We start from the raw sequence: 27784 nt of genomic DNA, 5'->3' as shown, positions 1-27784 counted from the left end.
GGGGGTGGGTGGGCATTTACTCATTTTGGATTGATATATTTAAAATCCTTCCTTTAGTACTGTGCTGTTACATAGGATAGCTTGCCTAGCCACCCGCTGTAAGGCTGATGCTCAAGAACTAGAACAGTTCAGCCCTTGATGAGTAAGCTTAGTTAGCTATACCGCTTAGGTTACAAAGCAGGCAGCAAGCTCTGTCAATATTTCAGCGTCGGAGCCAATGCTAAAGCGTAGATAAATTATGTTGCCTATCCCAAAAAGAGAAAAAAAGAAAAAGAAAAAAGGATATGTATTAAATTAATTTGTGCTAGTACATGTGTTTTCTATATTATTGCTCATGCATTGTTCCCCTTTTAATATATATATATATATATAATGGTTGGCTGGTGGCTCATCTAATTGTGCCATGTATGAGGATCATGCGGCAATTTTGACCATTGGATATCCTGGAAATTGGTTGGGATTGGCTATGTGTCAACTTTTAGACTCAAATTCAATCATTTACCCTTCCATGTTATGACATACCGTTCCATGTATGTCCATGCTCCCCTTTGGTGGTCCATTTAATCTTTCGGTGGTCCTTTGGTAAAATTTGTTTGTGCTGAAACTTGACATGTGAGCTGGTGTCCTTGAGGACCACTTGGCCACCAAATTGCAGCCTCACAGGACAGACATGCCAAGCTTATGTCTTTGTATCTATAGTCTATTTCTCTATAGCTGCTTTTCTATGTAGTCAGAACCTGGATGGATGGGGTCAGTTCAAGGGATAACTCAAGCCTGAACCTAATATTTTAAAAAGCCAACAATGAGTTGTAATAATTTTTAGCCTCCAAGGTTATGCTCCTGAGTGCAACTTTTGAAACCCTAACCCATAGGAATTTGGTTGCTGGTTATACCTTCTATTATTATAGCACAGTTACATCAGCATAAGAAAGCAATGAAATAGGTGAAACTTGAACTTAAAAAGCCTTTGCACCCTTATACACAGACGTTGGTCGGTTTAGGTCATAAGATGCCTTGTTGCTAGCTCTTTTCAACTGTACATATTCCTGCGTGGTCTAACCAAGGAGCGAGATTTCACGAAATTTTTTTGTTTTGACGGTTGTATGCACTGTGCATGTTGTTGTCATTGTTGTCAGCACAATACAGTCTGGTGAGTCGTTAGAGCTATACAACTGGCAGAGCGACATGGCAACGATCACAGTGACCTGGCAGAGATGGTCAAGCAAAGTATCAGAGTATCAAAAATGGCAGAGTATCAAGAATAACAAGTACAACCTGTATGGCTATTCTGGTAAATTCACATGATACATGATTCATGGTCATGAGGATGTTGTTGTGAAGGGGTTTCTGGTGCTTTCATTGATGATTGGCATTATCGAGGGGTATCTAGTTAGTTGTTGTTGAATAATGAGTTATTGTAATAACGGGTTTTAGGGGTTATATCCAAACGGACCCTTAAGCCCTGTTAGGGTTTTATTTCATTATAAATAAGAGAGGATTGTGCTTATTAATGCACAAATCACAATTCCCCAATTCTTCATTTTATCAGAGCAAGTTTCTCCCAAACCCTAAACTCCATCTCCCCCTTGCACCATTACACACTGCCGCCCTCCCATTGCTGCTGCCCAATTGCGATCGCCACCCTTCCATAGCTGCTGCCCCTTCTCTCTTTTGTGCCATCCGCCACCACCGCCTCCTTTCTTCACCACCCTCAATGCCCCCCTTCTCTCTTGCGCCATCAACCACCGCCCCTCTCCTCTCTTGCACCATCAACCACTGCCACCCTTTCTCTCTCTTCTTGTTGTGCCTACCCTAAAACCCTCACTGCCCCTCCTTATGCCCCTCTAAACCCTAGCCTTAACCCTACACCTTACACCCTAAACCTACAACTAACCCTACCCCTAAACCTAACCGCCACCTACACATTCGCTGCCTCTCTAGTGGCTCCTCTCTTTTGCCTTCTTTCAAGTTTCTCCCTTGGTGGTGAGTGTTCTCCTACCGGGGGCTCTTGCTTGGCAGTGTTCTTGATCCAGACTCCTATGCTTGGTTAGATCTGGATTGGTGTCTTCTTTTGTGATTGTTCGTTGGATCAACACCCATGGCGTTTGAAGATTCTGCTACATCAATTAACCAAAAGGGGCTACCCTCTCTTCCCTACTAGCTCCATCAAGTTGGATGGGCGCAACTATTTGATCTGGTCTCGGTCTTACTACTTGTCGATTGTTGGTCGTGGTTCTGTCGGATTTCTCACAAGTGATTTAGTACGCCCTACTACTACTGGTTTTGCTCAGGACAAATGGGACACTACCAATTAGATGGTAATGTCTTACCTTATCAACTCTATGCCCCCTTCTAGTGCTAGGACATACTTGTTGCTTGATTCTGTTGCTAAGATCTGGAAATCCGTAAAAGCTACTTATTCCCTGGTGGGCAAGCATGCCTGATGTTTTGAATTGAGAAAGAAAGTTCATACGGTTACTCAGAAAGATAAAAAGGAGCTTTTTGTTTGTCAATACTACTCTGATCGACAGGGGATGTAGAATGAGAATGATTATTATGAGACCTATCAACCTGTTTGTGAGACTGATGTTGTAGGCTTTAAGAAGTGTGAGGAGTAGCTACGTGTTCATATTTTTTTTACTTCTCACTGTGGAATTTGATCAGATTAGGGCCAATATGCTTAATTGTGATCCCTCACCTACCCTTAAAGAGGCTTATTCCTTGATTCAGGTTGAGGAGCAACGTCGATCTGAGATGCTACAACCTATTTCTCAGGATCGTTCTACTTTGGTCTATGCTACTAGTATTGGTTCACGAACTGCTAACACATCCTCTAATGGCAAACCAATTATTAAATGTGACTACTGTGGCAAGGAGCATCACACCAGGGAGACTTGTTGAAGGATCCATGGGCGCCCCACCAACTCTTGTGGGCATAATTAAGGTCGTGGGAAGAACACTCAGGCAAATCAATCTGAGGCTATAGTCGATTCTGATAGTTATATTACTACAGGATCGTGCTCTACTGACGAGATGGCTATGCTCCGTCTTATGCTGACTCAAATGGGATCCTCCTACCTCCTCTCTACAAGACATCACTACCTCTCGCTCAGCCCAAGCTTGGATAATCGACTCTGGGGCTACTGATCACATGACTAGTTTGCACACATTTTTTTCTACCTATTGCCCTTAGGTAATACCAAAGTTTGTGTTGTTGATGGTTCCCTTTCACCTATTGTTAGATCGGGTTCTATTCAGTACTCTCCCTTTATATCTTTCTCCTCTGTGCTACATGTCCTTAGTTTTCTACCAATTTATTGTTTATTGGTAGTATTACTAAAGATTTGAACTGTAAAGTCACTTTCTTTCCTACTCACTATATGTTTCAGGACTTGGTGATGGGGGCAACGATTGTCAATGGTAGAATGACTGGTGGTCTCTATTACCTGGACACTAGTCCTTCACGAGCTCTTTACACATCTTTTGAATTAGCACTCTCGGAGCTTTTGGGTTGGCATTGTTATCTGGGTCACTCCCCATGGGGGCACTTTATCTAGATTATTTCCTACTTTAGCTAGACATTGTATTATGGACCAGTGATGCATGTGTTTTGGCGAAACAAACTCGAAATGCTTATCCTATTTCTGATAATAGAAGCACCATTCCTATTGCTTTGATTCATTCTGATGTTTGGGGCCCCGCCTATCGTGTCTCTGTTTCTGGCTACAGATGGTTTGTTTCTTTTATTGATTGTGATACTTGTGCTACTTGGATTTATTTATTGCATCATGAGTGAGGTATTTAAGTACTTCATGGAATTTCATTGCATGGTTAGGACTCAGTTTGATGCTAAGATCAAGACCTTACGTTCTGACAATGGCTTGGAATATATGGATGGTTCCTTTCAATCCTACTTGGTTGATCATGGAATCATCCAGCAAACTTGCTGTGTGGTTATCCCAGAGCAGAATGGGGTAGCATAACGTAAAAATCAACACCTCCTTGAAGTTGCTCGCTCCGTGATGTTTGAGATGCAGGTGCCTGCTTCTTTTTGGAGTGAGGTTGTTCTTACTGCTGCATTTGTCATCAATAGGATGCCTTCCCGTATGCTGTGGTTTCAGAGTCCCATTGACTTGTTATCTGGGTCTCGTACATTTGTCGTTCCACCTTAAGTGACTGGCTTTGTTCATAATAATTAGATTCTTGGCAAGCTTGACCGTCGTGGTCTCAGGTGTATTTTTGTTGGCTACTCTCCCACTCTTTAGAAGGGATACATGTGCTATCATGCTCCTTCTCGATGGCTCTTTGCTTCGATGTATGAGACAGAGACCTACTAACCTCTTTGGGGGGAGGCTTCTGGGAGTGAAGAGGTGATACAGATTCTTACCTTTGACAATCTTTTATTTCTCCCTATGGATGAGGGGAAACTCAGAGGGATATTGGAGAGATGACTACTGGTCAAAAGGTTCCCATTCAAGGGGAGCCATCGATTCAAGAGCAAGAGGTTTCCATTCAGGGGGAGCCACAGGTTCAGCAGAAAGTGATCCCTATTCAGAGGGAGCCCACAGGTTCAGATGAAAACACAGGACGGTCCAGTGATACAAGTGTTCTCTCGCAAGAACAGGAGAACTGACACTACCCCTCACACTACCATTGCTACTCCATTGCACTTTGACCCTGAGTCTTCTCTCACAGGTATAAATTAACCCCTTTTGATCAGTCTCTTGATGTTCTTATTGCTCATAGAAAAAGTAATAGGACTTGTACTCAGAACCCTATTTCCAATGTTGTGTCATATAATGCCCTACTCCATCATAACATGCGTTTGTGTCATCCTTGTCCTCTATTTCTATTCTTAAAACATGGCAGATAAATGCAGAACCAAGATGGTAAAAGGCAATGACTGAGGAGATGAGAGCTCTTCACAAGAATAACACATAGGACCTGGTAGGCAAATGAGTGTTCACGGTCAAGCACAATACTAATAGGATTGTGGATTACCAGGAGACCTTTGCTCCTGTTGCCAAAATGAACACAGTTCGAGTTATCATCTCCTGTGCAGTAAACCGAGGTTGGGAACTACAACAATTGGATGTTAAGAATGCATTTCTTCATGGAGAGCTAACAGAGGAAGTGTAGATGGATATTCCACCAGGCTACTCTAGTTTAAAAACCCAAGGCAAAGTGTGTAGACTGAAGAGGGTTTTGTATGGATTGAAGTAGTCTCCTAGGGCATGGTTTGGTCGGTTCCACAAGGCCATGATAGCAGTCGGTTTCACTCAGAGTAATGCTGATTATACTCTATTCATTAAGAGGGTGGGTGATCAGATTGTTGTGCTGATAGTGTACGTAGATGATGATATTGTCGTTAATGACGATGATACAGCTGAAATCTTGAAGCTCAAGACCTATCTTGGTACAGAGTTTGAGATTAAGGACCAGGGAACATGCGATACGATACCCCTCCAATATGTATCTCAAATTTAGCCAACCGATACGATGACCGGCACCGATACTTTAATCCTTGGTCTTTAGCATATCTTAGCGTATCTCTGATACGTATCTTAATTTTAGCCGACCGATACGGCAACTGTTAGGGAAAACACCAAGAAATATGAAAATAAACGAAGACAGATCACACAACACAAAGATTTAACGAGGTTCACATACCAATGTGGTGTGCTATGTCCTCGGGCAAAGAAGATGTTTCACTATGCAGAAGAGATTACACCCAAGCAGCAACGAGAAAACTCGCCCTGAAACCCTAGCTCAAAAAACCTCCAAAATATAATGACTTTCTCAACAAGACAACAGTACATTATATACTCCAAGTCCCGGGTCGACCAATTCGGGTCGCGGTCAATTCGGTCGAACCATACCACGGGGGCTATCGGCCCAACCCATCTGCTTTCATCACAGATCTCAGAAAACTTCCCATTTGGGTCGTCACCAAAATATGTCGGAGCGGGTCAATCTTCAAAACGGGTCAAGAATTCGAGACAAACTTAATAGCGACTGATACCGATACTTTAATCCTTGCTTGGGAAGGCTGAAATACTTTCTTGGCATTGAGGTGGCATAATCTACCAACGACATTGTTCTCTCTTAGAGAAATATACCAAGGACCTCTCAGAGACTGGTATGTTAGGATGTAAACCTTTGGATACTCCTATTGAGGCTAACTCTCATCTTATGAGCAAGGAAGGTGAACCTATTGATAAAGGTCGGTATCAAAGGCTGGTTGGAAGACTCATCTATCTCACACAAGAGTAGACATAGCTCATGCAGTTAGTTTTGTGAGTCTAAACATACATGATCCCTATTCCTCGCATATGGATGTTGTGCACCATATCCTTAGGTACTTGAAGATTGCCCCAAGAAACGGCATTTATTCTCTCCAACAGATTATATGAGGATTGAGGTATATACTGATGCTGTGATGACCCAAGAATACGGCAAGTACCAGACCCGCTTGGGAGATCGGTGAGGTGTGATGACCCAAGAATACAACAAGTACCAGGGGGCTTGGGAGATCAGTAAGGGTCTACAAACTTTAGTCCCACATTGCCTAGGGAGAGATTATTGGGGCTAGTTAATAACCTCTAGCCTCCTTAACATGACACAACGTATTTTAAAGCCTTGAGGCCCATGGGTCAAAGAGGATAATATTGTGCAATGTTAATGGGGCTGGGGCGTTATAGATGCTGATTGGGCAGGTTTTTTAGATGATCATTGTTCTACTACTGACTATTTTACATTTGTTGGTGGTAATTTGGTTACATGGTAAGAAGCAATCAGTTGTGGCTCGATTTAGTGCAGAGGCCGAGTTCTAGGCAATGACACATGGGATATGTGAACTATTTTGGTTGCAGGGTATTTTTAATGATCTGGATGTGTCCATTCTTGTGCCAATGTTGTTATACAGTGACAATAAGTCAGCCATCAGCATTGCACACAATCTTGTTCAGCATAACCGTACCAAACATGTGGAGATTGATAGGCATTTTATCAAGGAGAAGTTGGAGCAAGGCCTTATTTGTATTCCTTTTGTGTGGAGTGAAGATTAGGTAGCAAATTTCTCATAATGGGACTTAGTAGTAAATCTTTTTATTCAATTTTGTCCAAGTTGGGTATATACGATATCCATGCACCAACTTGAGGGGGAGTGTTGAATAATGAGTTATTGTGATAATGAGTTTAGGAGTTATATCTAAACGAACCCTTAAGCCCTCTAAGGTTTTATAGAAGAGAGGATTGTGCTCATTAATGCACAAGTCACAATTAACCAATTCTTCAGTTGTATATGCTCACAATGTAATTAGGTGTCCAGAGGTGATGAAGTGGCAGCATAGTCATTTTGATGATAGGGCCGTGCGTAATTGAGTATTAGAGGTTGTATTGAGTGTAGTGGGTATGGCAATGGTGCATGTGGTGGATTTTCGAGTTCGGGAGTAATTTGGTTAGGCAAGATTAATATTTAGACCGCCGGTCCTTCTGAAATGTTGTACACTACGTCATACTCTTTCCAACCCATTTAGAATTGTATTGATTCAATGTCAAATGAGAGATTTATGGCCAGTGCAAGGTTCGGGAGTATTTCAGTTATTTTACCTGTTCCAACATTGTGGTGAAACTTATGGGATTATAAAATAATGCAACATATTGTTTTATGGTGTTTGGAAGTGTTCTGGTGCATCAAATGCGTCAGGTATGGGCAGCGTGAAATGGAAGCATTGATTTCATAGGTTTCCACATTGACAACAGCTTTGTAGGAATTTTCGGAGGGTCTATCAGCTGAGATGGATTTTGGTCTATCGGTGAATATTGTATTTCATCGAGTCTTCTTTGAAACGCAAATGGATTGTGCAATTCCGAGTCAGATGGCAAAATTATAGGGAAAAATTATAGCGATTCCATTTGGTCAATGGAAATGAAGGGCATTTTAGACAATACAAATTATTTTTTGTTTCCCTGAATAAAAGTGATACAGACTTCTGTTTTATTATGAAGACCCATTTGCACCCAATTGTCTTCTTTTGTGAGGGAAGACACACCAGATCCCATGTGTTATTCTTCTTTAGAGCCTGTATCTCTTCAACCATAGCTGCCTGCTCGCTTCTTACCAGGTATGAGGAATGGACATAGAGGAAAGAGAAGACACAAAACTATAGTAGGAAGGAGAGAGTGAGTCATAAGAAATAGTTTTAGCAATAGGATGAAAAGTACAAGACCTAATGCCTTTACGAACAGCAATAGGCAACTCAAGAGATTGATTAACAGAAGAAGACTAAGGGGACAAGATCATGCTCAAGAGGAGACGACTGGTACGGTGGGGTAGATGTTGGAGGTGTAGTGGTCTCAGTCTACTCTCTGTAACTATATACATGTATCTCTAGCCGAGGCGCAGTAGTAGTAGTAGGAGTGTCACTCTCCCCCTGAAACGGGATACTAGTGGGGATACCAATTTCAAGAGACAGCAGCACATCTTCCACAATAGAAGGAGACTCCCCTGAAGAGGTGTCGCAGTGTAGTATGATGCAGATTCGTGAAAGACAACATCCATAGTCACAAGCCAACATCGAGGAGGATAAAAACACCGATAACCTTTTTTAGTAGGAGCATACCCCAGAAAAATGCATCGGAGATCATGAGGATCAAACTTTTCATGAGGATGATGATCGCGAGCATAACTAACACTAGTGAATACCTTAGGAGGAACAGGAAAAGTAGTGGAACCTTGGAGAAGATCCAGAGGGGAGCGGAAGGCATGGACCCGAGAAGGCATTCGATTGATAAGAAAGGCAACAATGAGAATTGCGTCGCTCCAATAATGGGGAGGAACATGCATCTCAAACATAAGAGAGCGTACTACTTCACAAAGGTGGCGATTCTTCCTCTCAGAAACCCCATTCTGAGCCGGAGTATCCACACTAGTCTGGTGAATCATCCCATGATCGGAAAGGTAAGCTTGAAAGGACCCTTCAAAGTATTCCTTGCCATTATCGCTTCGAAGGATCTTAGTGGTAGCACCGAATTGAGTCTGAACCATGTGGTAAAACTGCTGAAAGCAATAGAAGGTCTCACCCTTGGTTCGCATCATTTAACCCAAGTAGTCTGGGAATGACAATCAATAAAAGAGACAAACCACCGATAACCATTGATAGACACATAGCAGGATGGACCCCAAATATTGGAATGTATCAATGAAAAAGGAGTGGCACTTTTATTTCCAGAAGCAGAATAAGTGATTCGATTTTGTTTTGCCAAAACACATGTCTCACAAAAAAATTTTGAAAGAAGGAAAAACTCTAGCTAAAGTTCCCAAGGGGTATGTCCCAACCGATGATGCCACTATGGTAACTTAGAGATGGGAGGTGACGTAGAAGATGTCTAAAGAGCATGACCAGAGACTAACGCCGAGTCATCATCAAGCAGATACAGACCACTACGTACCCTATCAGAGCCAATCGTTGCCCCTGTCATTAGATCTTGAAAAACACAATGAGATGGGAAAAAAATGACTTTGTAATTAAGACTGGAAGTAAGACTACTAATGGACAAAAGGTTAATAGGAAAAGAGAGAACATGCAATACAGTAGAAAGGGATAAAGAGGGGGTACAACCTAGAGGTGTGAAACCTTTGCACCGTGATCGCCCATTTACTTAAACGGGCCTAGGTTTGGGGGGCATGGTACGGTTTGTAATCAGGCCAGTCGGTGTCGGGCTTTAATAGGGCTACCTTAAACAGGCTTTAAACGGGCTACGAACCTACTTAAGTTTAAATGTGCTCCCCCTAAAATCCTTTTTTAAGTGGATTAAATGTTTAGAAATCTTCCATTTGAACATAGTAAAATCACCAAAAAACTCTCCACATATAATCATATATGAGATCATGGTTGTTTCTTACAAAAAAGAAAAAATAAAAGAAGAAAAGAGATTATGACAAGTACCAAAGTGATTGTTCTCCATAAGAATTGTCTGCCCTTCATACACTCCCTATTAAAACATCTCAAAAGACTCTATTTTATTTTATTACAAAGTTGGATGGAATACCGTGTTGAACATCATCTATCATAGATTTTTTATTATAAAATCTTTACTATTATTTTGTATTAGTAGTGGTAAAATAGATATTTAGGTAATTTTAAAGGGTTCGGGTCGGTCGGGCTAAATTGCTCGGTTCAATTGGGCTTCTTAAACAAGTCGGGCCGATCGGGCACCCGACGGGCTAGTAGTCTGCATTGTAAACGCCCGTTTAATAAACGTGTCGGGTTTTTATTAAATGGGCTGGTTCATATCGGGCTTTAAGCGAGTTGGGCTCGGTCGGGCCTATAGGTGCGGGCTCAGGATTGACACCCCTTGAGCCAACAGAGCCCTTCCCCAAAATAGTGGAATAAGTCTTATTAGTCAATTTGACCTTACCATTACCAGGACAAGTAGTGTATTGTGAAAAAAGAGACAAACAGCCTGTCATATGATTGGAAGCCCCAGAGTCTATAATCCAAGGGTTAGAAGGGACAAACATAGTATGGCCGCAAAAGGAGATACCTGACCCAGAAGGGGTGGAATGAGCAGAGCTCGCAGTGGCAGATACAAGAGAGTCTGGACGTGTCAAGAGGCACCGGAGGGTTAAGCTCGTCAAATGATAGCAAGGCTACTGAGGAGCTAAGAGCAGAGTCAGAGTTAGGGCTCTCAGTATGGTTGACCTGCCTAGAAGTACCAGCACGACCCTTCCCTTACCCTTTTTCAGGTGTATCAGCTGGTAAGGTTCGAGATCTCGTCTCGTTTCGGTATTTTGGTGGGTTTATGACCACCGAAATACCAAAATTTTGGCAAGATTTCGGCCAAAATTATGTATTTTTTTTTGTTTTGGTTAGCTGTTTCGATGTCAAACGGTGGTATTTTGACCTGAAACTTGGTGGGTAGCCTATTTTAAGGTTAATAAACATGCTAAGAAGATAAAAATGCAGAAATATTAGAACATGATATTATTTTAGAGTTGTACCTTTGTTTGGCAGCAACCGTCGAGCTGTTCTGGAAATTGTACCTACTTCATTGCTAGAACAAGATATAATATGATAGTAAAACAAATAAATAATGTATTTAAGCCATAATTGAACATACATCAACATTAATTAGCTAATATTTAGAGTATTGGAGTAGTATACTATGCGACTCCCTAATCCACAAGTCCTAACTAAAGTCAAACACTCAGGATGTGACTTACACAACATTACAACAGCAATCATAATGACTATAGGATCTACTATCTACTGGAAAGAACTATGACGGCCTAGCTAGATTCCATGCTTAGTACGATGGAGTTGACGTGCATTTTCCTTTAACTGCACCACAAATGTATGCCACGTTATAATCTGAGAGAAGAATCGAAGGTAGTCCTCCACAGCTGCCAAAAAGATTGAGTTATATACATACTGAAGGTAACCTATCCGAGGGTACGTATCACCACCATAGTATGAAGAAGAACCCCTCATTGAATTACTGTCAACTGATGATTCCGGTAACGTGTACAGGTTGGCTAGGTATGAGAATAAACTATCCACAAAACCACTACCATGTGACTGGGTCTGGGAGCCATAGTATACTACTAAGAATGGATGAACCAGATGTATGCCCCATCCCAGTGAATTGACCATAAGGTCCATGATACTGCGACCAGGTGCTCCCTCCAGTAAATGATGGGACATGCCACTGCCCACTCCCCCTACTCACTATCCGGATGACTATCCCCTCCACTCAAACTCATTCTGCCAATAGAATTAGATAGACTATCAATGCCCATAAAATCTCGTTGCCTTTACCGAATCGGCAATGAGGCCCTCTATTATAACCTGAACTACTCCCTCCACCTGATGGACGTGTATCATGATTAGAATCTTGTGTGGCAGACTCAAACTGACTCTCCCCAGTGAATCGCACCGGCTCTGATTGTGGATCGGCCTGCTTATACTGCTCTTGAACTCCTTCAAATCTATCACGACCACCTCCCCCATCACCATCATCATCGTCATCACCATCACTGTTGCCACCATCATCACCCTCTTCATCACCTCCATCTCCATCACCATCGCCATCACCATATTTTTGTGTATGTGGTTGTGTCTGAGTCTGGGTGTGGGTACGACCACCCGATGAAATGGACCACTCATCTTCGTCATCATCATCATCCCTACCAAGTGCAGACTCGAATGGTCGAAGGGTCTGTGAATGTATCCTGCCATCTGTAGCCATATAATCATCAACATTGACTGCCATCTCTCGCACTAGATATGGGTTCGGCCTACCTCCCGGCTGATCCATCAACGGCTCGCTTGTATCCCCCACCCAGTCCACTAGAGGATCCTCATCATCTGAGTCGATCTAGAAAACATCAGCCAGCTCGATTTGGCCCCTATCATTATCTTGACCCATGCGTATGTGTTGCATCCTCAGTCTCATATTATAATGCACATACACCTAGTCATTTAGACGTTCTAAATCCAGTCGATTCTGCCTCTTCGAATGGATGACTGAAAATGTGCTCCAATTTCTCTCACAACCAGATGCAGAACATGTCTGGGAGAGTACTTTGATGGCAATCTTCCTCAATTCTGGAGACGAACACCCATACAACACCCACCATTCAGTTGCATTATAAGTTACAACAAGTGTAAAAGATTATGTTCCAAAACACTTAACACTTGTATAAGTAACATACTAAAATTTAGATTTCATACCAGGGTCAGTATTCGTACGACCCGCATATGCGGCGGGAGCCCCGAAGCTGCCTAATGCATCATTGAATTCTTTTGTCTATAACAAATTTACAAATCTAGTTAACAATCATTGTACTGAAATTTAGACTCCTATAGTATAATAGTAATAGTAGTACAAAACCAGCCTTAGTATTGGCTTTGGCTTGTAGATCGGGGTTTAATTGTAACTTGGCCACCACCTGCTTCACTACTTCTGGAAGATCCGGATCCAATGCAAGTCTCTTGTTGTACTGATACCTAGGGTTTAAATAGTATGCTGAAATGTGACAAAACATATTATTATCAATGTGAACATTAATGCATTTTTATATCACAAATGAATGTCTTCAACTTTGTTACCAGCCTTATGCAACGGATGTGAAAGCTAACGCTCCCAACAATCTTCCATAAATTTCCTAATTCCACGTGGGTTGGTAACATAGACATTTTCCTTCATCATTGCAATAGCAGCCCACAGGCTTAGCAAGGTGGGTTTGAAAGCAGAATCCACCAACTTCAACACGCCAACAATTGGTGCCAAGATTTTAACCACTTTACTCAATTGTGTCCAAAACTCCTCTGATGAAATGGTTGCCTGTGCCTCCCTACCATCAGTTGATCCTGCTTCCTTCCAACCAAACCACTCCTTAGATGCGAACATGGATCGAAGACCAACTTTCTTGGATTCAAAACTCTGGAGTGCAATATAGTTGGTAGCAAATCTTGTGAGACCGGGCTTGACCAAGTCACCCCGCACTTCTCCCTCAATAGGTTCAATGAAAACCATGATTATAGACAAATGTGCTCACTTGCCTAGCCCTTTCAACCATAGTTTGCACAATTTTCAGTTTCCCCATGTCCTTCAACATTAGGTCAATGCAGTGTGCTGCACAAGGAGTCCAGAAGAGTTGGAATCTAGGGTTGTTCATCATTTTAATTCCGGCATTCTTGCAGTTACTTCCATTGTCAATCACAATCTGAATAACATTTTGTATCCCAACTTCTTCCACAACATCCTTCAAAAGCTTGTAAATATATTTTGCATCCTTTCTTTCCTTGGATGCATCAATAGACTTCAAGAAAATGGTTCTACCATCACAATAAACCATAAAATTGATGATGGACTTTCTCGTGAGCCTTGTCCAACCATCACACATTATGGTTACCCTATAGCTCTTCCACATAACTTTTAACCCATCAGTATATGTTTTCAACTCAGCCTTCTCCTTAGGCAAATATATATTCATCACCTTGTATGCAATCGGCCCCTTTATCCTTGGACCGGCCTCAGCCACAGCATCAAGCATCGGCTAGTAATAGGGACCTGTGGTGGCGTTTGCTGGGATGCTATGAAATAACATCCACTTAGACACAACCTCCCCAACATAAGCCTTCATGTCTCCCCACATCCCCTTTATCTTACGCTGCTTACTACCTTTTTTCCTGTATGCACGAGGATCCTGTTGTAGAACGGGGTTCACACGAGGTGGGAGGTGAAGGTGGGGCTGCCTTTGTACTCTGTGATCTCCTAAAGGGCAAAGGGATCTATGAAGATCCACTACCTCCTACTCTAGATGGACCAGCTCCTTCATGTCTACGCCTTTGTCTCCTCATGAAGACTTTGTCGGCTCGATGCTTACACCTGTCGCCAATCTCTAGCCTTTTGCTCAGTTTCTATGTCATCAAGCACATACACCGGGTCATCAATGTCATCATCACTATCATCATTATATTGATGCACAGAAGCATATAGTGTTTCCTCAAACTCTAACCTTGTCTTCTCCTTTGCCGCTTTTCTCTTATTCCCCCTTCATGTCTTCAGCTATGGCCTTGGCAATATGATTAGGCACTTCTTTGCATCTAGCCACATCTGAGGAATTTTCAATCAGATATTGCTCAAGTCTTGTGGCCCAACCACCCATAAACCTCTTATGACAGTAGTTGCATTTTATATGCCTCTTATCGCCATCAATCGGCTCTCCGTGTTTCCATAAAATCTCTCCGCTATCACGACTACTATCATGTCTCCCACCTCCTCTCCCTCTTCTCCCGCCTTTCTCATCGCCTCCTCTAGCCATTTTATGTCACTCTGATGTTGATGCATAGAAAAGAGAATGCCATTTTTAACTTACAAGTATATGGTAGCTGCTTATATTTTATTCTTACATAAAATTACTTTTTAATCAATTTTAGAAAATATTTTAATGACATAATATAACAAAATCAAAGATGTTATAACATAACAAGCATATAGTACGCTCCAAAACACTTTAATATTAATCTCCTATTTTTCTTTTATTTTTAAAATCAAAACAGAAAATTTTCCCTATTTTTAAAATTATTTTGCAATTATTAATCTATTTTTCATATTTTTCGAAAATTAAAATAAATAATTACCGGTTAGCAAAAAATTTCACTCTAATGGAGTCATAGAACAGCTATGGGTGACTAACATATATATGGTTGACAACCATCAAAGCAATATTTATCATAAAAAGTAAAAATTTATATTAATGGAAAATGAATTTTTAAACCAGGAAAAAAAAATTATGTACCAAAAAAAAATTGACTCTGTGAGGTCATGGATCGGCCTCTAATATCTAACATATAAAAAATCTACAAGCATCTAACAAGTATTTATGCACTATTTCAAAAAAAAAAAAAAAAAAAAAGGCTTTAGAGAAAGAACTTTGCCTTCCCTAAGTTTTGAATGTATAGATTTTCTTGTAGGAGTCCAATGGAAGTCAAGGAGTGTGATGATGTGGCTAATTAGCGGATGGAAGGAGTGTTTTTCCTTCAAAATAGGGTCCTTGAACCGAAACCATTGAAACACGATTCTGTCTCGATGAAATGGGGTATTTATAACCCTTGGTTTGTACCGTTTCGGCGAGATTCCGAAACGGTACCAAAATTTCCATCCAAATTTTGTACAACCCTTATTTCGTACCTACTTTTGTTTTGGTAAAAAAAAAAAAAAAAAAAAAAACTGAAATTCTGAAATTTCGTTGAAATTTTGGCGAGATTTCGAACCATGTCAGCATGACGACTATGAAGTTTCCAGTAGTGGTCCTTGGTGTGACGCTCCTTCCCACAGTAATCGCACTTCACTGGAGTCTTAGTAGAGGAGTCACCAGACTGTGGGGCCGCACTAAGGGACTGAGTGCGAGAAACAAGTGCAGATCTCTCAATAGGAGTGGCAGCTTTCTATAGAAGCATAGTGGTACGTCAACTGTCCTCAAGTTGGGTCACAGCATAGGCTTGTTCCAAGGTAGGAAAGGGGTCACGACTCAAAACCTAGGACTAACTGATTAAACTGCACATTCAGACCTTCCAGAAAGTCATAGACCTTGATTTTGTCCTCTCGCTTCTGAAAATTGGCGACATCTTCAGCGGTGGCAGGAGAATACTCCTCATAAAAATCCAACTCAATCCATAGTGATTGCAACTCATAGTAGTACTGTGACAAAGTGAGTCCTCTCTGCCTCAGATCACAAATCTTCTGGCAAAGCTCGAAGACCTGAGCATCATTCCCTGCTTGGGAATAGATATCCTTGACAGACTTCTAGATCTTCGCAGCGGAGTCAAGGAGGAGATAGCCATGCAAAAGTTGTAGCAACATGGAGTTGACAAGGAAGGCCATAACCAGAGAGTTGGCACACTCCCACTTGTCAATCTAAGTATTGATGGTTGAACACTTCGTGGTTCCAATGAGGTATCAGTAATAGCCACGAGACTTGATGGAGTTGTAGACCGAGCGTAACCACATAAGGTAGTTTGTGCCATCAAGCTTGATAGCACATGGAGGAAAGGTAGGAAGAGCCGTGGTGTCTCCGCTAGTAGAAGCAGATGAGATGGTAGACATGGTTGCTACTCAAAGGGGCTGTGCAAATAGAAGAGACACTAGCCGGAGATAGAGAACGCACCAAAATAACTAGAAAAGCTAGAAAACCCAAAAATCGATAAAGGGTAAAACCCTGAGAAAACGATTTTGGGGATAGCTCTAGAACAGAGATCTCAAACGAAAGTACTCTGTATATACCACCATAAGGATAAGACGCACCAATCGCAACAAACATAAAGACGATCGGAGCCTCAAGCAGGGAAAAAGCATCTCGGCAATAAAAAAACGTTCTCAGGGAGAAAACCTTGAAAAAGTAATGAAAAAAAAGGTTATGGGTCTCTCAAATCATTGTAGAAGAGAGTGAACCTAAGGGAAGAATGGGTGGAGGCTAAGAACCCTATTGGTGGTTTAAGAAGCTTCCACCATGAGAGAGAAGCAGATGAAGAGAGATGGAGGGAGGCGCTGGGAGAGAGAGAGAAATGAGAAAGAGGCAAAGAGTTGGAAAAGAGGAGGCCCTTAGGGTTTCGGATACCATGTTGAATGGGGTAATGACCTGTGTCTAATATGACACCAGCCCTCTTTATTTATAACAATGGAAAGAAGGTTTTAGAGAATTACAAAGACCATTAAACCCCTTAGGGTCCGTTTCGTAACTGACACTTTCCCTAAAACTTATAAAACTCATTATTACAACAATTATAAATTGGTCCAAGATTCTATTTCTAAGTATATGGTTGGTCCAACTTCAAAACAGCATATCTCTTTCGTTTGGAATCCGTTTTGGGGTGATTCAAGTTGGAGGTATCTCCATTTTTTGAGCTCTACATGTGTGAAGCAAAAAAAAAAAAGAAGAAAAATGAAGAGGATTGTCGCAAAGGCTGCCTGAAAGTGGAGTTGAAGGTCTATGAAGGCTTTGGGTTTGATGGAAATACATAAAACCACTTGCACTTGAGTTCATAGCCTCTATTAGGGAGCTGCTGGAAGTCAAGGCAGCAAGCTCCAATGATGGTAGCCAAGAAATAGAAGAGAAAAGAGGAAGAATAGGGAAGAAGAAGAAGAGAGAGAGAGAGAGAGTTAGGGTTTGTGTTCCCCCCATTTCATTGAAGTAGAAAGGTGCTCGACCCTCTTGTGTGTGCATTGAATGCTATTTCAACTTCAAGAGAATGTTATTTAAGCTCCATTAATGGAGTTTGGATATGGTGGTTATGTCCATTGATGCTCCATCAATGTGTTTTTGAAGTAAGAAAAGAAAGAGGGAAAAAGAGAAGAAAGAGAAAAGAAAGGAGAGATGGAAGTGTGGAATTGCAGAAGGAGGTGGTTCAAATACTTTGATGCATCCACCTTACTCACCTACCTTGCTTGATATTCATAGGCTCCATTGAAGCCTCCTTGAAGTATGAAGTCCATGGATGATTCAAGGTGTTCCCTTTGAAAGAAAGTAGAGCGGAAGAAGAAAAGAGAAGAGAAAGAAAAAGAAAGGGAAGAGAAGGAAAGAGAGGGAAGCAAGCAAGAGAGTGATTGGGGAAACCACTACTACCAAGGAGGTTCAAGTTCATTGACAGTTTTGGGTTGTTGCCATTCTTGGAATTCCTGTGAACTCGAGGCATCTCCAAAACGTCTTAGTGACTTCTCTGAACATTGCCGGGTATCTCAGACAAGTGTTGTAAGCATCTCCTAACCCTGCATTTATTTTCATATGTACAATTGTACATACATGTATGTATGCTAGGTATAGGATTTTGATATAGAGGACCTATTGCTAGCATGTGCATCATTGTAGGCATTAATATAAGCCCAACTTCATTTTGTAATTGGTGTCTAGTGGGTGTTGGACACAGGGATATTGTATTATTTTTGTAGTTACCACAACTTAAACCTATTTGTCGTGGGTGTGGCCTCTCAAATTATTCTGGGAAAACAGGGGGTGAAGACCTAGCCTTTGTATGTTAAGGATGGAAACTGAGAATGTGTTCCCTGAATGTAGGTGCAATCATAATTAGTATTTAGTAGATCATGAGCCCGATAGTGGACATTACTCCATGCATGTAGGCAACTGGCCGAAGCATGCACATATTTCTTATGTTGTGGTTATGCATGCTTGTACTGGGCATTAAAGTGCTTGTTTGCAAGGTGTGTGTGCACATCTGGTAGACCTGGCCACTTGGTGGTTAAAATGTGGATGTGCATACTAATGTTTGTATGAGATAGTACAATGTAGGCTTTGTGAGAGCTGCAGTATAGATTGTATGATTGAGCTTTGTGCAACAATAAGAATTGTCAATAGCATACATAGTAGCTCTGGCCAACATCGATTGATTGTGTATATCTGTTAAAGTGCCAACAATAATTTCCACGTCAGGGGTACAATTGGAAAAAGAAAAGGAATGTGGTACATTGATTCATCCCCCCCCCCCCCCGGTGATAACCAGAACCCAACATTGACATCGGGTGAAGCAAAACATGTGTCAACTCAACCCCTTACAGGTATATAATGTTTTGACTTAAATTTTGGTCAAAGTTTCAGTTTCAAAGGAATATTTTGTATCATGCTTTTGTTTAAAATAAACAAGTTGTTCGAAATGGGTCGAAATTTATTGGTCTTAGTCGTTTTGTTGGGGAGAAAGGGGATTTTGTTGGAAACCCTAGTTTTTTTTTTTGGCAAAATGACCTAAAAATCCTGATGGAACAACGTATTGGAGACTACTACAAGTCTACAACACATCTTCAACTATGATTTGCTACATTTGAGCGAGATTCATTAAAGCTTCAAACTTTGGTACACTTTTGGGCTACAAATTTTTACATGTTTGATATCATAGAATGATCTACAACTTCACAGAATCAGACTTTACTTTTTTCATTTAAATTTTCTGGTATAGGAAATTGATTTTTTCAAAAGAAAAAAAAAGCATACATTGGTTGGGCACAATTTTATATTTGTTACACCGTTGGCGAATCTATGACTTCAGTGTCGTGTTTTTTTTTTTTCAGGCTTTTTTTTTTTTTTTTTTTTTTTTTTAATGAAATTAGAAAATAAAAAATTGACGAAAATAAGAAAAATATTCTGTTTTGGTTTGAAAAATCATGAAACTTTTTATAATTGTAGCTTTTGTATTTTCAACTGAAAATGGTGATCTATGTTGTTCCATACTTAAATTTTCATTAACAAGGATATTATTATTAAAAAAAAAAAAAAAAAAAGCTAAAAAAATATGAGTTAATTAAAATTAGGAAATAGCTTTTTTTTTTTTGGGTGAATGAAAAATATATTAAAGCAGGAAAGAAAAACAAATAAAGCAGGGTGAGGGTGAAAACCCTACCAAGTGCTGAAGAGATGGGCCTCAAACCCCTAAGAGAGGGGACAAACCCAAAGGGGTGGGGACAAACAAGCCAAAGAAGGGAGGGGTACAATGAAAAGGGTGGAGGGAAAAAACAAGCAAAGAAGGGAGGGATACAATAGAAAAAGGGGGAGGGGGAGAAACAATAGAAAAAGAGTATGATACAAGAAAATGGGGGGAGGGGGATAGAAGTGAGGAAGGTTCCAAGAAGATGCCTAATCTAAGGGGGAGGAGATAAGAGAGGAAGGTCCCACGAAGAAGCCAGGAACCGATTTCTATTTGTATCCGGACAAACGACAAAATCATGAAGAATTTTATTCCTCACATCAAAAGTAATAGCATCCCTAATCTGCTCCAGTGAACGAGAATTGGTAGCCCATCTTCTTTTGTTCCTTTCCCACCAAATATGATATAATGTTGCACTGAACGCCAACTTGCCAAAATGATCACTATGGGTTTTACGATTAAAAGCATTTAAAATCCATTTCCATTCTCTTTCAAATGGAAGAATAATTCTAGGACTTGACCAAAGCTTGTGAAGAATGCTTCCCTAAACCGACTTAAAGAAAGGACAATCAAAAAACAACTGGTCAAGGCTTTCAAATGAATTCCAACATAGGCAACAAGTAGGGATAGAAATATTTCTATGCATAAGAAAGTCTTGAGTGGGAAGACAATTGGTCATAGCTCTCTAGATTGAGAATGAATGCCTTGGAATAGAAGAGGAGAACTAAACAATTTTGTACCATGGGACTGTTGTTTTATGGTTGTCCTTGTTGGCAACCTGGCCATGTGGCGGTGATGACGTGGCCAGTTTGGGTGACATGGATGAAAATGATGACATGGCAGTGTCCAGTGTCACCGATGAGATAACAGAGCCGCTTGGTATGCATGGAGTGGTTTAATACATCATTAATAGGTGGTGCGGGTTTCTGGGTCAAACTGGAAAAATTGGCTTATTTATGCTCGGGGGCATTTTCGGTATTGAAAATTACATTTTTGGAAGATTGGTTCATGAAAAAGATAGATTGTAATTTACCTAGTCCAGTGCATTTGCTTTCGTCACATTCTGATACCGTATGAAGAAGTGAATGCAATTGTTGCTATATGAAAGTAAAGACAAGGAGAAAAGAAAGAAGAAGAACAAGAACCTAGAATTTGGTTCTTGCAAGTTGCCTCAAGAAACCCAAGTGCCAACCGGGGTTGAAGCATTGGCAGCACCGAGACAACGTGATTATAGTCCGCATCAAGTGGAGATCGATATTATTGCATCACCGACGGTTACTCGTTGCCAAGGTAACCTCACTTTTGCCAAATTTCCATTATTATAAATCATTGTAGGCAAGATGTTTGATAAAATGCCTAAGTGATAGTTGTAGTCTATTTGGGGGGAAATTTGCAGGTATGAGTGCTTCACTATAGGGCATTGTTATAAGCCCAACTTTATTTATTTATTTTTTTTTTGTGTTCAGTGGGTGCTGGACACAAGGGCTGTGTGTTCCTTGGTAGTTACAACTACCTAAACCTTTTTGTCGTGGGTGCAGTATCTCATATCATTATGAGAAAACTAGGGTGAAGACCTAGCCATTGTATGTCATTGGTGGAAACTGGGAATCTGTTCCCTTGGCTATGGGTGCAGTCATAATTAGTATTGAGTAAATACCGAGCCCGACTGTGGGCATTACTCCTTGCATGTAGGCAACTGGCCGAAGCACGTATTTCTTGTGTTGTGGATGTGAATGCTTGTATTTGTATTGTGGATTGGAGTGCTTGGCTGCAGAATGGGTGTGTACATCTGATAGACCTGACCACTTGGTGGTGCAGTGTGGATGTGCATACAACTGTGTATGTATGTGACAGTGATTACCGTGTGAGGTTTATGAGACAGCTCTGGGCAGCAATACAGGTTATGCGAGTAAATTTCGTGCAACAGTAAGAATGGTCAGTAGTATAGATAGCAGCTCTGGGCAGAATCAGTAGACTGTGTTATTGAAGTGCAAATAGTGATTGCCACATTAGGGGTACAGCTGAAAAATGAAAAAATATTTGGCACACTGATTCACCCCCCCTCTCAGTGTCAATCGAGACCCAACAGGGACAAGTGGGGCAATAAAAGGAACCAAATTCCAAGCAGAGATTGAGGTAAAGCAACAAGAGGAATTAGCCATCCACTAGATTATGTCGCCACTACCCCTAGGTCTTAACTTAATACTTGGTAATTTGTTTCCTATCTCAACCAAAGCATTTGAAGTACCAGGACCAGGGTCCTAGACGCCATCTCGAAGAATGGAAGACACCGTAGCCAACCTATCCGATCCCATATCATATCTAATTCTATCACCGTATTTAACAATTAGAATCCCATCAAGGTGCCAATTATCAAGCCAAAGATAAGTGTTAGAACCATCATCAATGGAAGATTTGATATGATCAGAGACAAGGTAGCGGTATTTCAATATTTTCCTCCATGCCCAGGAGACATCTGCAGAGTATGTGTTGGTTCAAATAGACTCACTTTTGATGTATCTTGAATGGACCCAATCTACCCAAATGCTCTTCGTTTTTTAAGCCACTTTTCAGTTAAGTTTAACAATACCAAAAATATTGGCATCTTTAACTCTACGAAGACCCAAACCTCCCTCCTTCTTGGGAAAACAAACCTTGGCCCAACTCAAAGGATGAAGAAAGTTAGTGCTATCCTTACCCTTCTAAAGAAAAGATGACATAAGGGACTCAATCTTAGAAGAGATAACAGTAGGGAGCCCAAAAATCCCAGACCAGTAGATATAAGAGCTTTATTGTTGTCATAGGAGTTTTAATTTATGTAGAAATGTTAACAATGTAGCATTTTTTGTTGCAACAATGAAAGAAGATTACATCATGGTTGCTCAAGGAGGAGATGGGGGGAGACAAAATGTGGAAGCTTGGGCGCATGGTTTAACCGATAGAAATGATAAAAATAAATCGCAATGCAACTATCATGGGAGGTGGAGCCACTGGATTGAAGTGGCATCTGGCAAGTGGTATGGGGATGTAGCCAAATGCCCTAGGGTCCCTTGTGAGGCGTAAAAGGCTATGGCTGCCCTCATAAAGGGAGGAATACAAAGGTGGTTTTATTTATAAGCTGAAGGCAAGAGTTTGATGAGGTAGTGGTGAAGAGAAATCCAGCAGGCTATGATTATGATTCATATAGTGATGAAGATTTCATTCCTGTTGATGTGGAGACAGGCAGAGGCAAGACAGATTCAACTTCCTAGGGTAGCAAGCCAAGTTACACATATGCAGGAGCAGGGTACGTTAAGAGAGATATGGAAAGGAGTTGGTTCCTCTAGAGCAGCTGCACTAGGGTGCTGGTAGTGGTTTTGATGCGCCGAGTAGGAACAAACATAAGCAAATGGAGTTTCCCTACCGAAGAGCACAAGGTATGAGGGGAGCCCCACCCCTCATAGATGAGTATGTTGTTGTTGATATACTGGACAGTCCTACACTTTTCAGGACTCTAGTAATAGGCATATATTTGGAGCATGTGTGGTCTGATTGGCAGGGTAAAGTTACTGACACTATATCAAAGTAGTTCTGCTAGAGGAGTATATACTGACCCTTAAGGGTGCATGGCCAAAGTAGGTGTCACCATTATGTGTGATGGTTGGACTGAACCTACTAGACAGTCCATCAATTTCATGGTATAATTTGATGGTAAGATTGTGTTCCTTAAGTCAGTGGATGCATTCAGAGAAAGGAAGGATGCAAAATATATATATATATGTGCGTGTGTGTGTTGTTAAAAGGTGATTCAAGATGTGGAGATAGAGAATGTTTCCCATTACATTGCCCATGTAATGATGGTCACGAGTAGTAGAGAGACTGATGAACAACAGCAGTTAACACCTATTTTAAACCACATGTGCAGCCCACTGCATTGACCTTATGTGAAGGGACACAGGGAAATCTTTAGTTCGAAGTGTGCTTGAGAGTGCAAGACAAGTGACCTCATTTTTATACAACCATGGACATATTAGTTTACCCTCCCCACTCATGGTGTTGCTGTCTGACCATCTTCCCTATGATATGTGCCACCCTAACGTCAAGAGAACTACATGGGCATCTTGAGTTCGGGGCCTAACTTGATAGAGTCGAGTTCTTTTAAGGGTTGGAGAGCTGAGGCAGTTGTATGATTGGTTGGCTTATATAGGGTTCTTTTTGTAATCTCCATTGTAATTTAGTTTATATTAGGGAAGATAGATATGTGTAGGAGAACAGGAGATCTGGTTCATGTTTCCTTATTGGAGTCAGTTTCTATTTTATAGGAATTTTGCTTCTTTTTTAGATGTGGTTTGGTGATTGAATCAGATTTGAGAATAAAGCTCGAGTTTGGTTTACCTCTCACAGCTATGGAGCTGCAATTGTTCCTTTTTCCTTATTCCTTGCAAATCTGAGTTTTCCTCTCAGGTACATCTTATTCTTCTTTCTTTTTTCTGTTCATCCTTCCTTCCTTGGCACATTATCAATTTTCTGCTGTCACTGATACAACCAACCGAACTGACGTGCCCTTTGATTCGATAATCCTCCCTGATTTGGTTTAAAACCTAGGGCATAAACTACTCTTCCATGGGGAACAGAACTCCAGAAAACTAGATCTGGAACTGTGCTGAGTCTTGATACACAAACCAGATTTTAGAGCTGGCCTCATTATTCCGTTTGGTCAAGTTTCAGATCTGTATCTAATTCTGCATTTGATTATTGGGTCAGATATTGGTTGCTTTCAGTATGACTTAAGAGTAATGAACCTACCCCCAAAGTTTCAGTTAGAGAGGACTCCCATTGGGTTTGCTGATCCTTTGAAACCAGCTAGGGTCTCCGCTGGTTTTCTTATGCTTTGTCATTAAGTTGAAGAAAGAGGAAGCTCTGAAATTACCATTGAATCTTTTACATGCTTGTTTATATGTTATTCCTGTTTTAACCCATTCCAACTTATAATTCCATAACAGAACCTCTTTCAAAATTATGTTTATAACTTAGTCATTTTCATTGGTTACTCTTAAGGTGATGGAATGTTCTTAAAATAAAAAAGTGCCTTCCTTTCAATTGTTGTGCCGTTTATTACTTGGGTGCCCCACAGTGATTCACAGTCACGGTTATTCAACCTGGGACCGCACCATATCCTAAAGGCAATTGTGCATCATTTATTCTGGATCAAATTTGAGTATTTTTTTTTTTTCCTGATGGGTAGTTGTGTATATTTTCGACACGTGGTTTACCTGCTTATGTTGTGTGATTTGCGTAATATATTATCTGTTCATCAATTTGTTATCTATGGGTCTTCCACATTGATATAATTTTTCATCTTTATATGCATGCTTCTGTCATTCCATGTGGTGCATATGCATATAAATGTTTATGGCTGCGATCGAAGTGTCCACAATCCTCAACTCTTCCTTTCGAGTCTGGATGTGTGTTTTTCGATATGAGATGTGTTTAGCAATATATCATTTCTTGACTGAAGCCTTTTCTATTTCTGAAAATAGGTGACACCATTTGCTATGCTCTCGAGGTCTGCAGCTGGAATAAGAGGATCAACATTGGTAAGTCCGAAATTTCACCCCCGTATTCTGCTCTCGTAGCTTATAGTGAAATTTGATTACATCTTCCTTTTTAAATTAAAAAACGATATCTAACCATGGAAAACTATATTGCAAACGTCCGCTTATTTTTAGTAGATTTGTTACTTGGATATTAACCTAATGCACTGCCAACCCCAAAATGGTTTCTGGCATGCCAGCTAATTTTCTACCACGTAGACTGATTTGATCATTCTGGCCATTTGATACGTTAACTATGCAGGGGATATTCTAAATAGGCCACATATCAAATTTTGGCTAATATTCTAAATAGGCCACATCAAATTTTGGCGACCCAGCTCAACTGTGTAACCTTATATGGGCGCTGCCCCTTGTTTTTTTTTTTCTAACAACTACTATCCTGACTGCCCAAAACACTACTGACTAATCTCAAACAGAGAAATCAGACTGGTCTGAAGATTAACCTATAACTATATATGTGATAACGGAGAATGTCCACTGAATTTGAGCTCTGAAAGAATTGCCATCTGTCAGTTATAGCCTGCACACCATGAAGCCTTCTGGGGTTGTCATGCCAGAAACAGAACATTTGAAAAGTTTGTAAATGTTTGAGAGGTAGAAGACGATATGTTTTATCTGAAGTTAGTTGTAGTAAAAGCTATTACTATAACTTGCTTTGAAATGTACACACCATAAATCTAAAAATACCTTACTCTTTTATCCCTCAATCCTGATGTTTCATGATGTCTAATTTAAGTGGACTGGTCATAACCCAAACAGCAGCCCAATGAATGATCTTTGCCAGTCCGGCGTCATATTTTCTTTCAGCTTCAGGAAGCCATTTTTGATAAACTTAACCACACCAGCATCATCCATTAACCCTCATCAGGTAGTATGGTAATGTTCTGCATTGTACAATGGAGCCTACTTTTGTTGCTGATTATTTTCCGTACCTATTTTTTGTTTCATTTGCATTTCAGATCATTAATATGCCAGGGAATCCAAATGCTGTTGTCGAATGCATGGAAGCATTGATGCCCGCCTTGAAACATGCACTGAAGCAGGTAAGGGGAGACAAGAGAGAGAAGCATCCTCGTCATGTACCCCATGCACAGGCAGAGGCTGTCGATACTTGGGAAAAAAGTTACAAGTTGGCTTCTGGGGGCTCAGGACCTAGCTGTACATGTTGACATTGAAATTTTTGGATATTTTGCTTTGGTGGTACTCATTGAGACACCACATTGTGTGAAAATATAGGGTGATGTGTTTATAGAAGCCTCTGCGAGAAAACTAATAAATTTCGTAGGCATGTTTGGGTAAGGGTCTGAGGGGCTTCTGGAAACTGGTTTCAAGAAGGCAAAGAGAGTTGGGGTGCAAGGGTTTTTTGGAATCTTCACCATCTCGCTTCAATAAGAAGCCTAGAAAGGTGGCCAGTTGGAAGCTATTTCTTCTATATGTGGATTGATCTATTCAATATGACTGTTGGATAGATAAGTCATGCATTGGGTTTCCCATGTGACAAATTTTATTTCCTCATCTCAATAATATAACTTACCACCATCTCAACTATTTGGTTCACTATATATTGAACATTTTGCTCTTTATACTTTTTTATCATATAAAGTTTCAAATTTCATAGATCAATCTAAAGGTTATCATGCATTTGACAAATTGATTGTAATATTATTGTTATATGGTGCAATACTTTTAGTCACGAGTAGTTAGTTGCATTGGATCTACTCTTCTTGGAGGAAACACTTTGCAGGTTTTGGCTACATGTTCATAGCCCCCACTCTAAAGAGAATTTAGATCTCCATTCCTGATATACCATTATACCTCTGACCTATGACAGCCCTGGCCTGTCCTAGAACACCCGGACCATAGCCTAGGCTGATGAATCGTTATGACACCGACCACTGTAAGGCCTGATAGGCACTATTTACCGCGACCTCAAACATAGCCTTGTCCACAACCAAGAATACTCTGACCATGCCTGATCATCTTTTATGGAATCAACTTTATATTATCGACATGTGAGACTATACCCTAGAAGACTATATTCACCTCCCATGCCCCACGTGTAGGTACGAATTGTCCATGTGGGATCTAGATCCTTTGATAACGTTTCTGTTGTTTCTGTCGTTTCAAGAAACGGTAGAAACATAAATTTTTGTTTCTAGAAATAGAAACGGAATTGAAGGTGTTTGATAAGTTATGTTTCTGGAAGTCGATAGTAACCAACGAAAGAATGGCCACGAGTCATATTCAAAA

At 40.7% G+C, this 27784-nt stretch overlaps 1 protein-coding gene across 1 annotated transcript in view; it reads left to right on the top strand.

Annotated features, from left to right (window-relative positions):
* Positions 1-27091, top strand: part of LOC122093950 (molybdopterin biosynthesis protein CNX1) — a 58085-nt gene extending 30994 nt beyond the window's left edge. The window contains exons 12-13 of the mRNA XM_042664515.1: positions 25460-25516; positions 26494-27091. Of these exons, the coding sequence (XP_042520449.1) occupies positions 25460-25516; positions 26494-26703 (267 nt within the window). The 3' untranslated portion in view covers positions 26704-27091. The remainder of the gene's footprint in view (positions 1-25459; positions 25517-26493) is intronic.
* Positions 27092-27784: the final 693 nt, after the last annotated feature.

Source organism: Macadamia integrifolia, chromosome 11, assembly GCF_013358625.1.
Source record: "Macadamia integrifolia cultivar HAES 741 chromosome 11, SCU_Mint_v3, whole genome shotgun sequence".
In the NCBI taxonomy this organism is placed as follows: domain Eukaryota; kingdom Viridiplantae; phylum Streptophyta; class Magnoliopsida; order Proteales; family Proteaceae; genus Macadamia; species Macadamia integrifolia.
The sequence above is the reverse complement of the archived record's forward strand: the minus strand, read 5'-3'. Positions and strand labels throughout refer to the sequence as shown.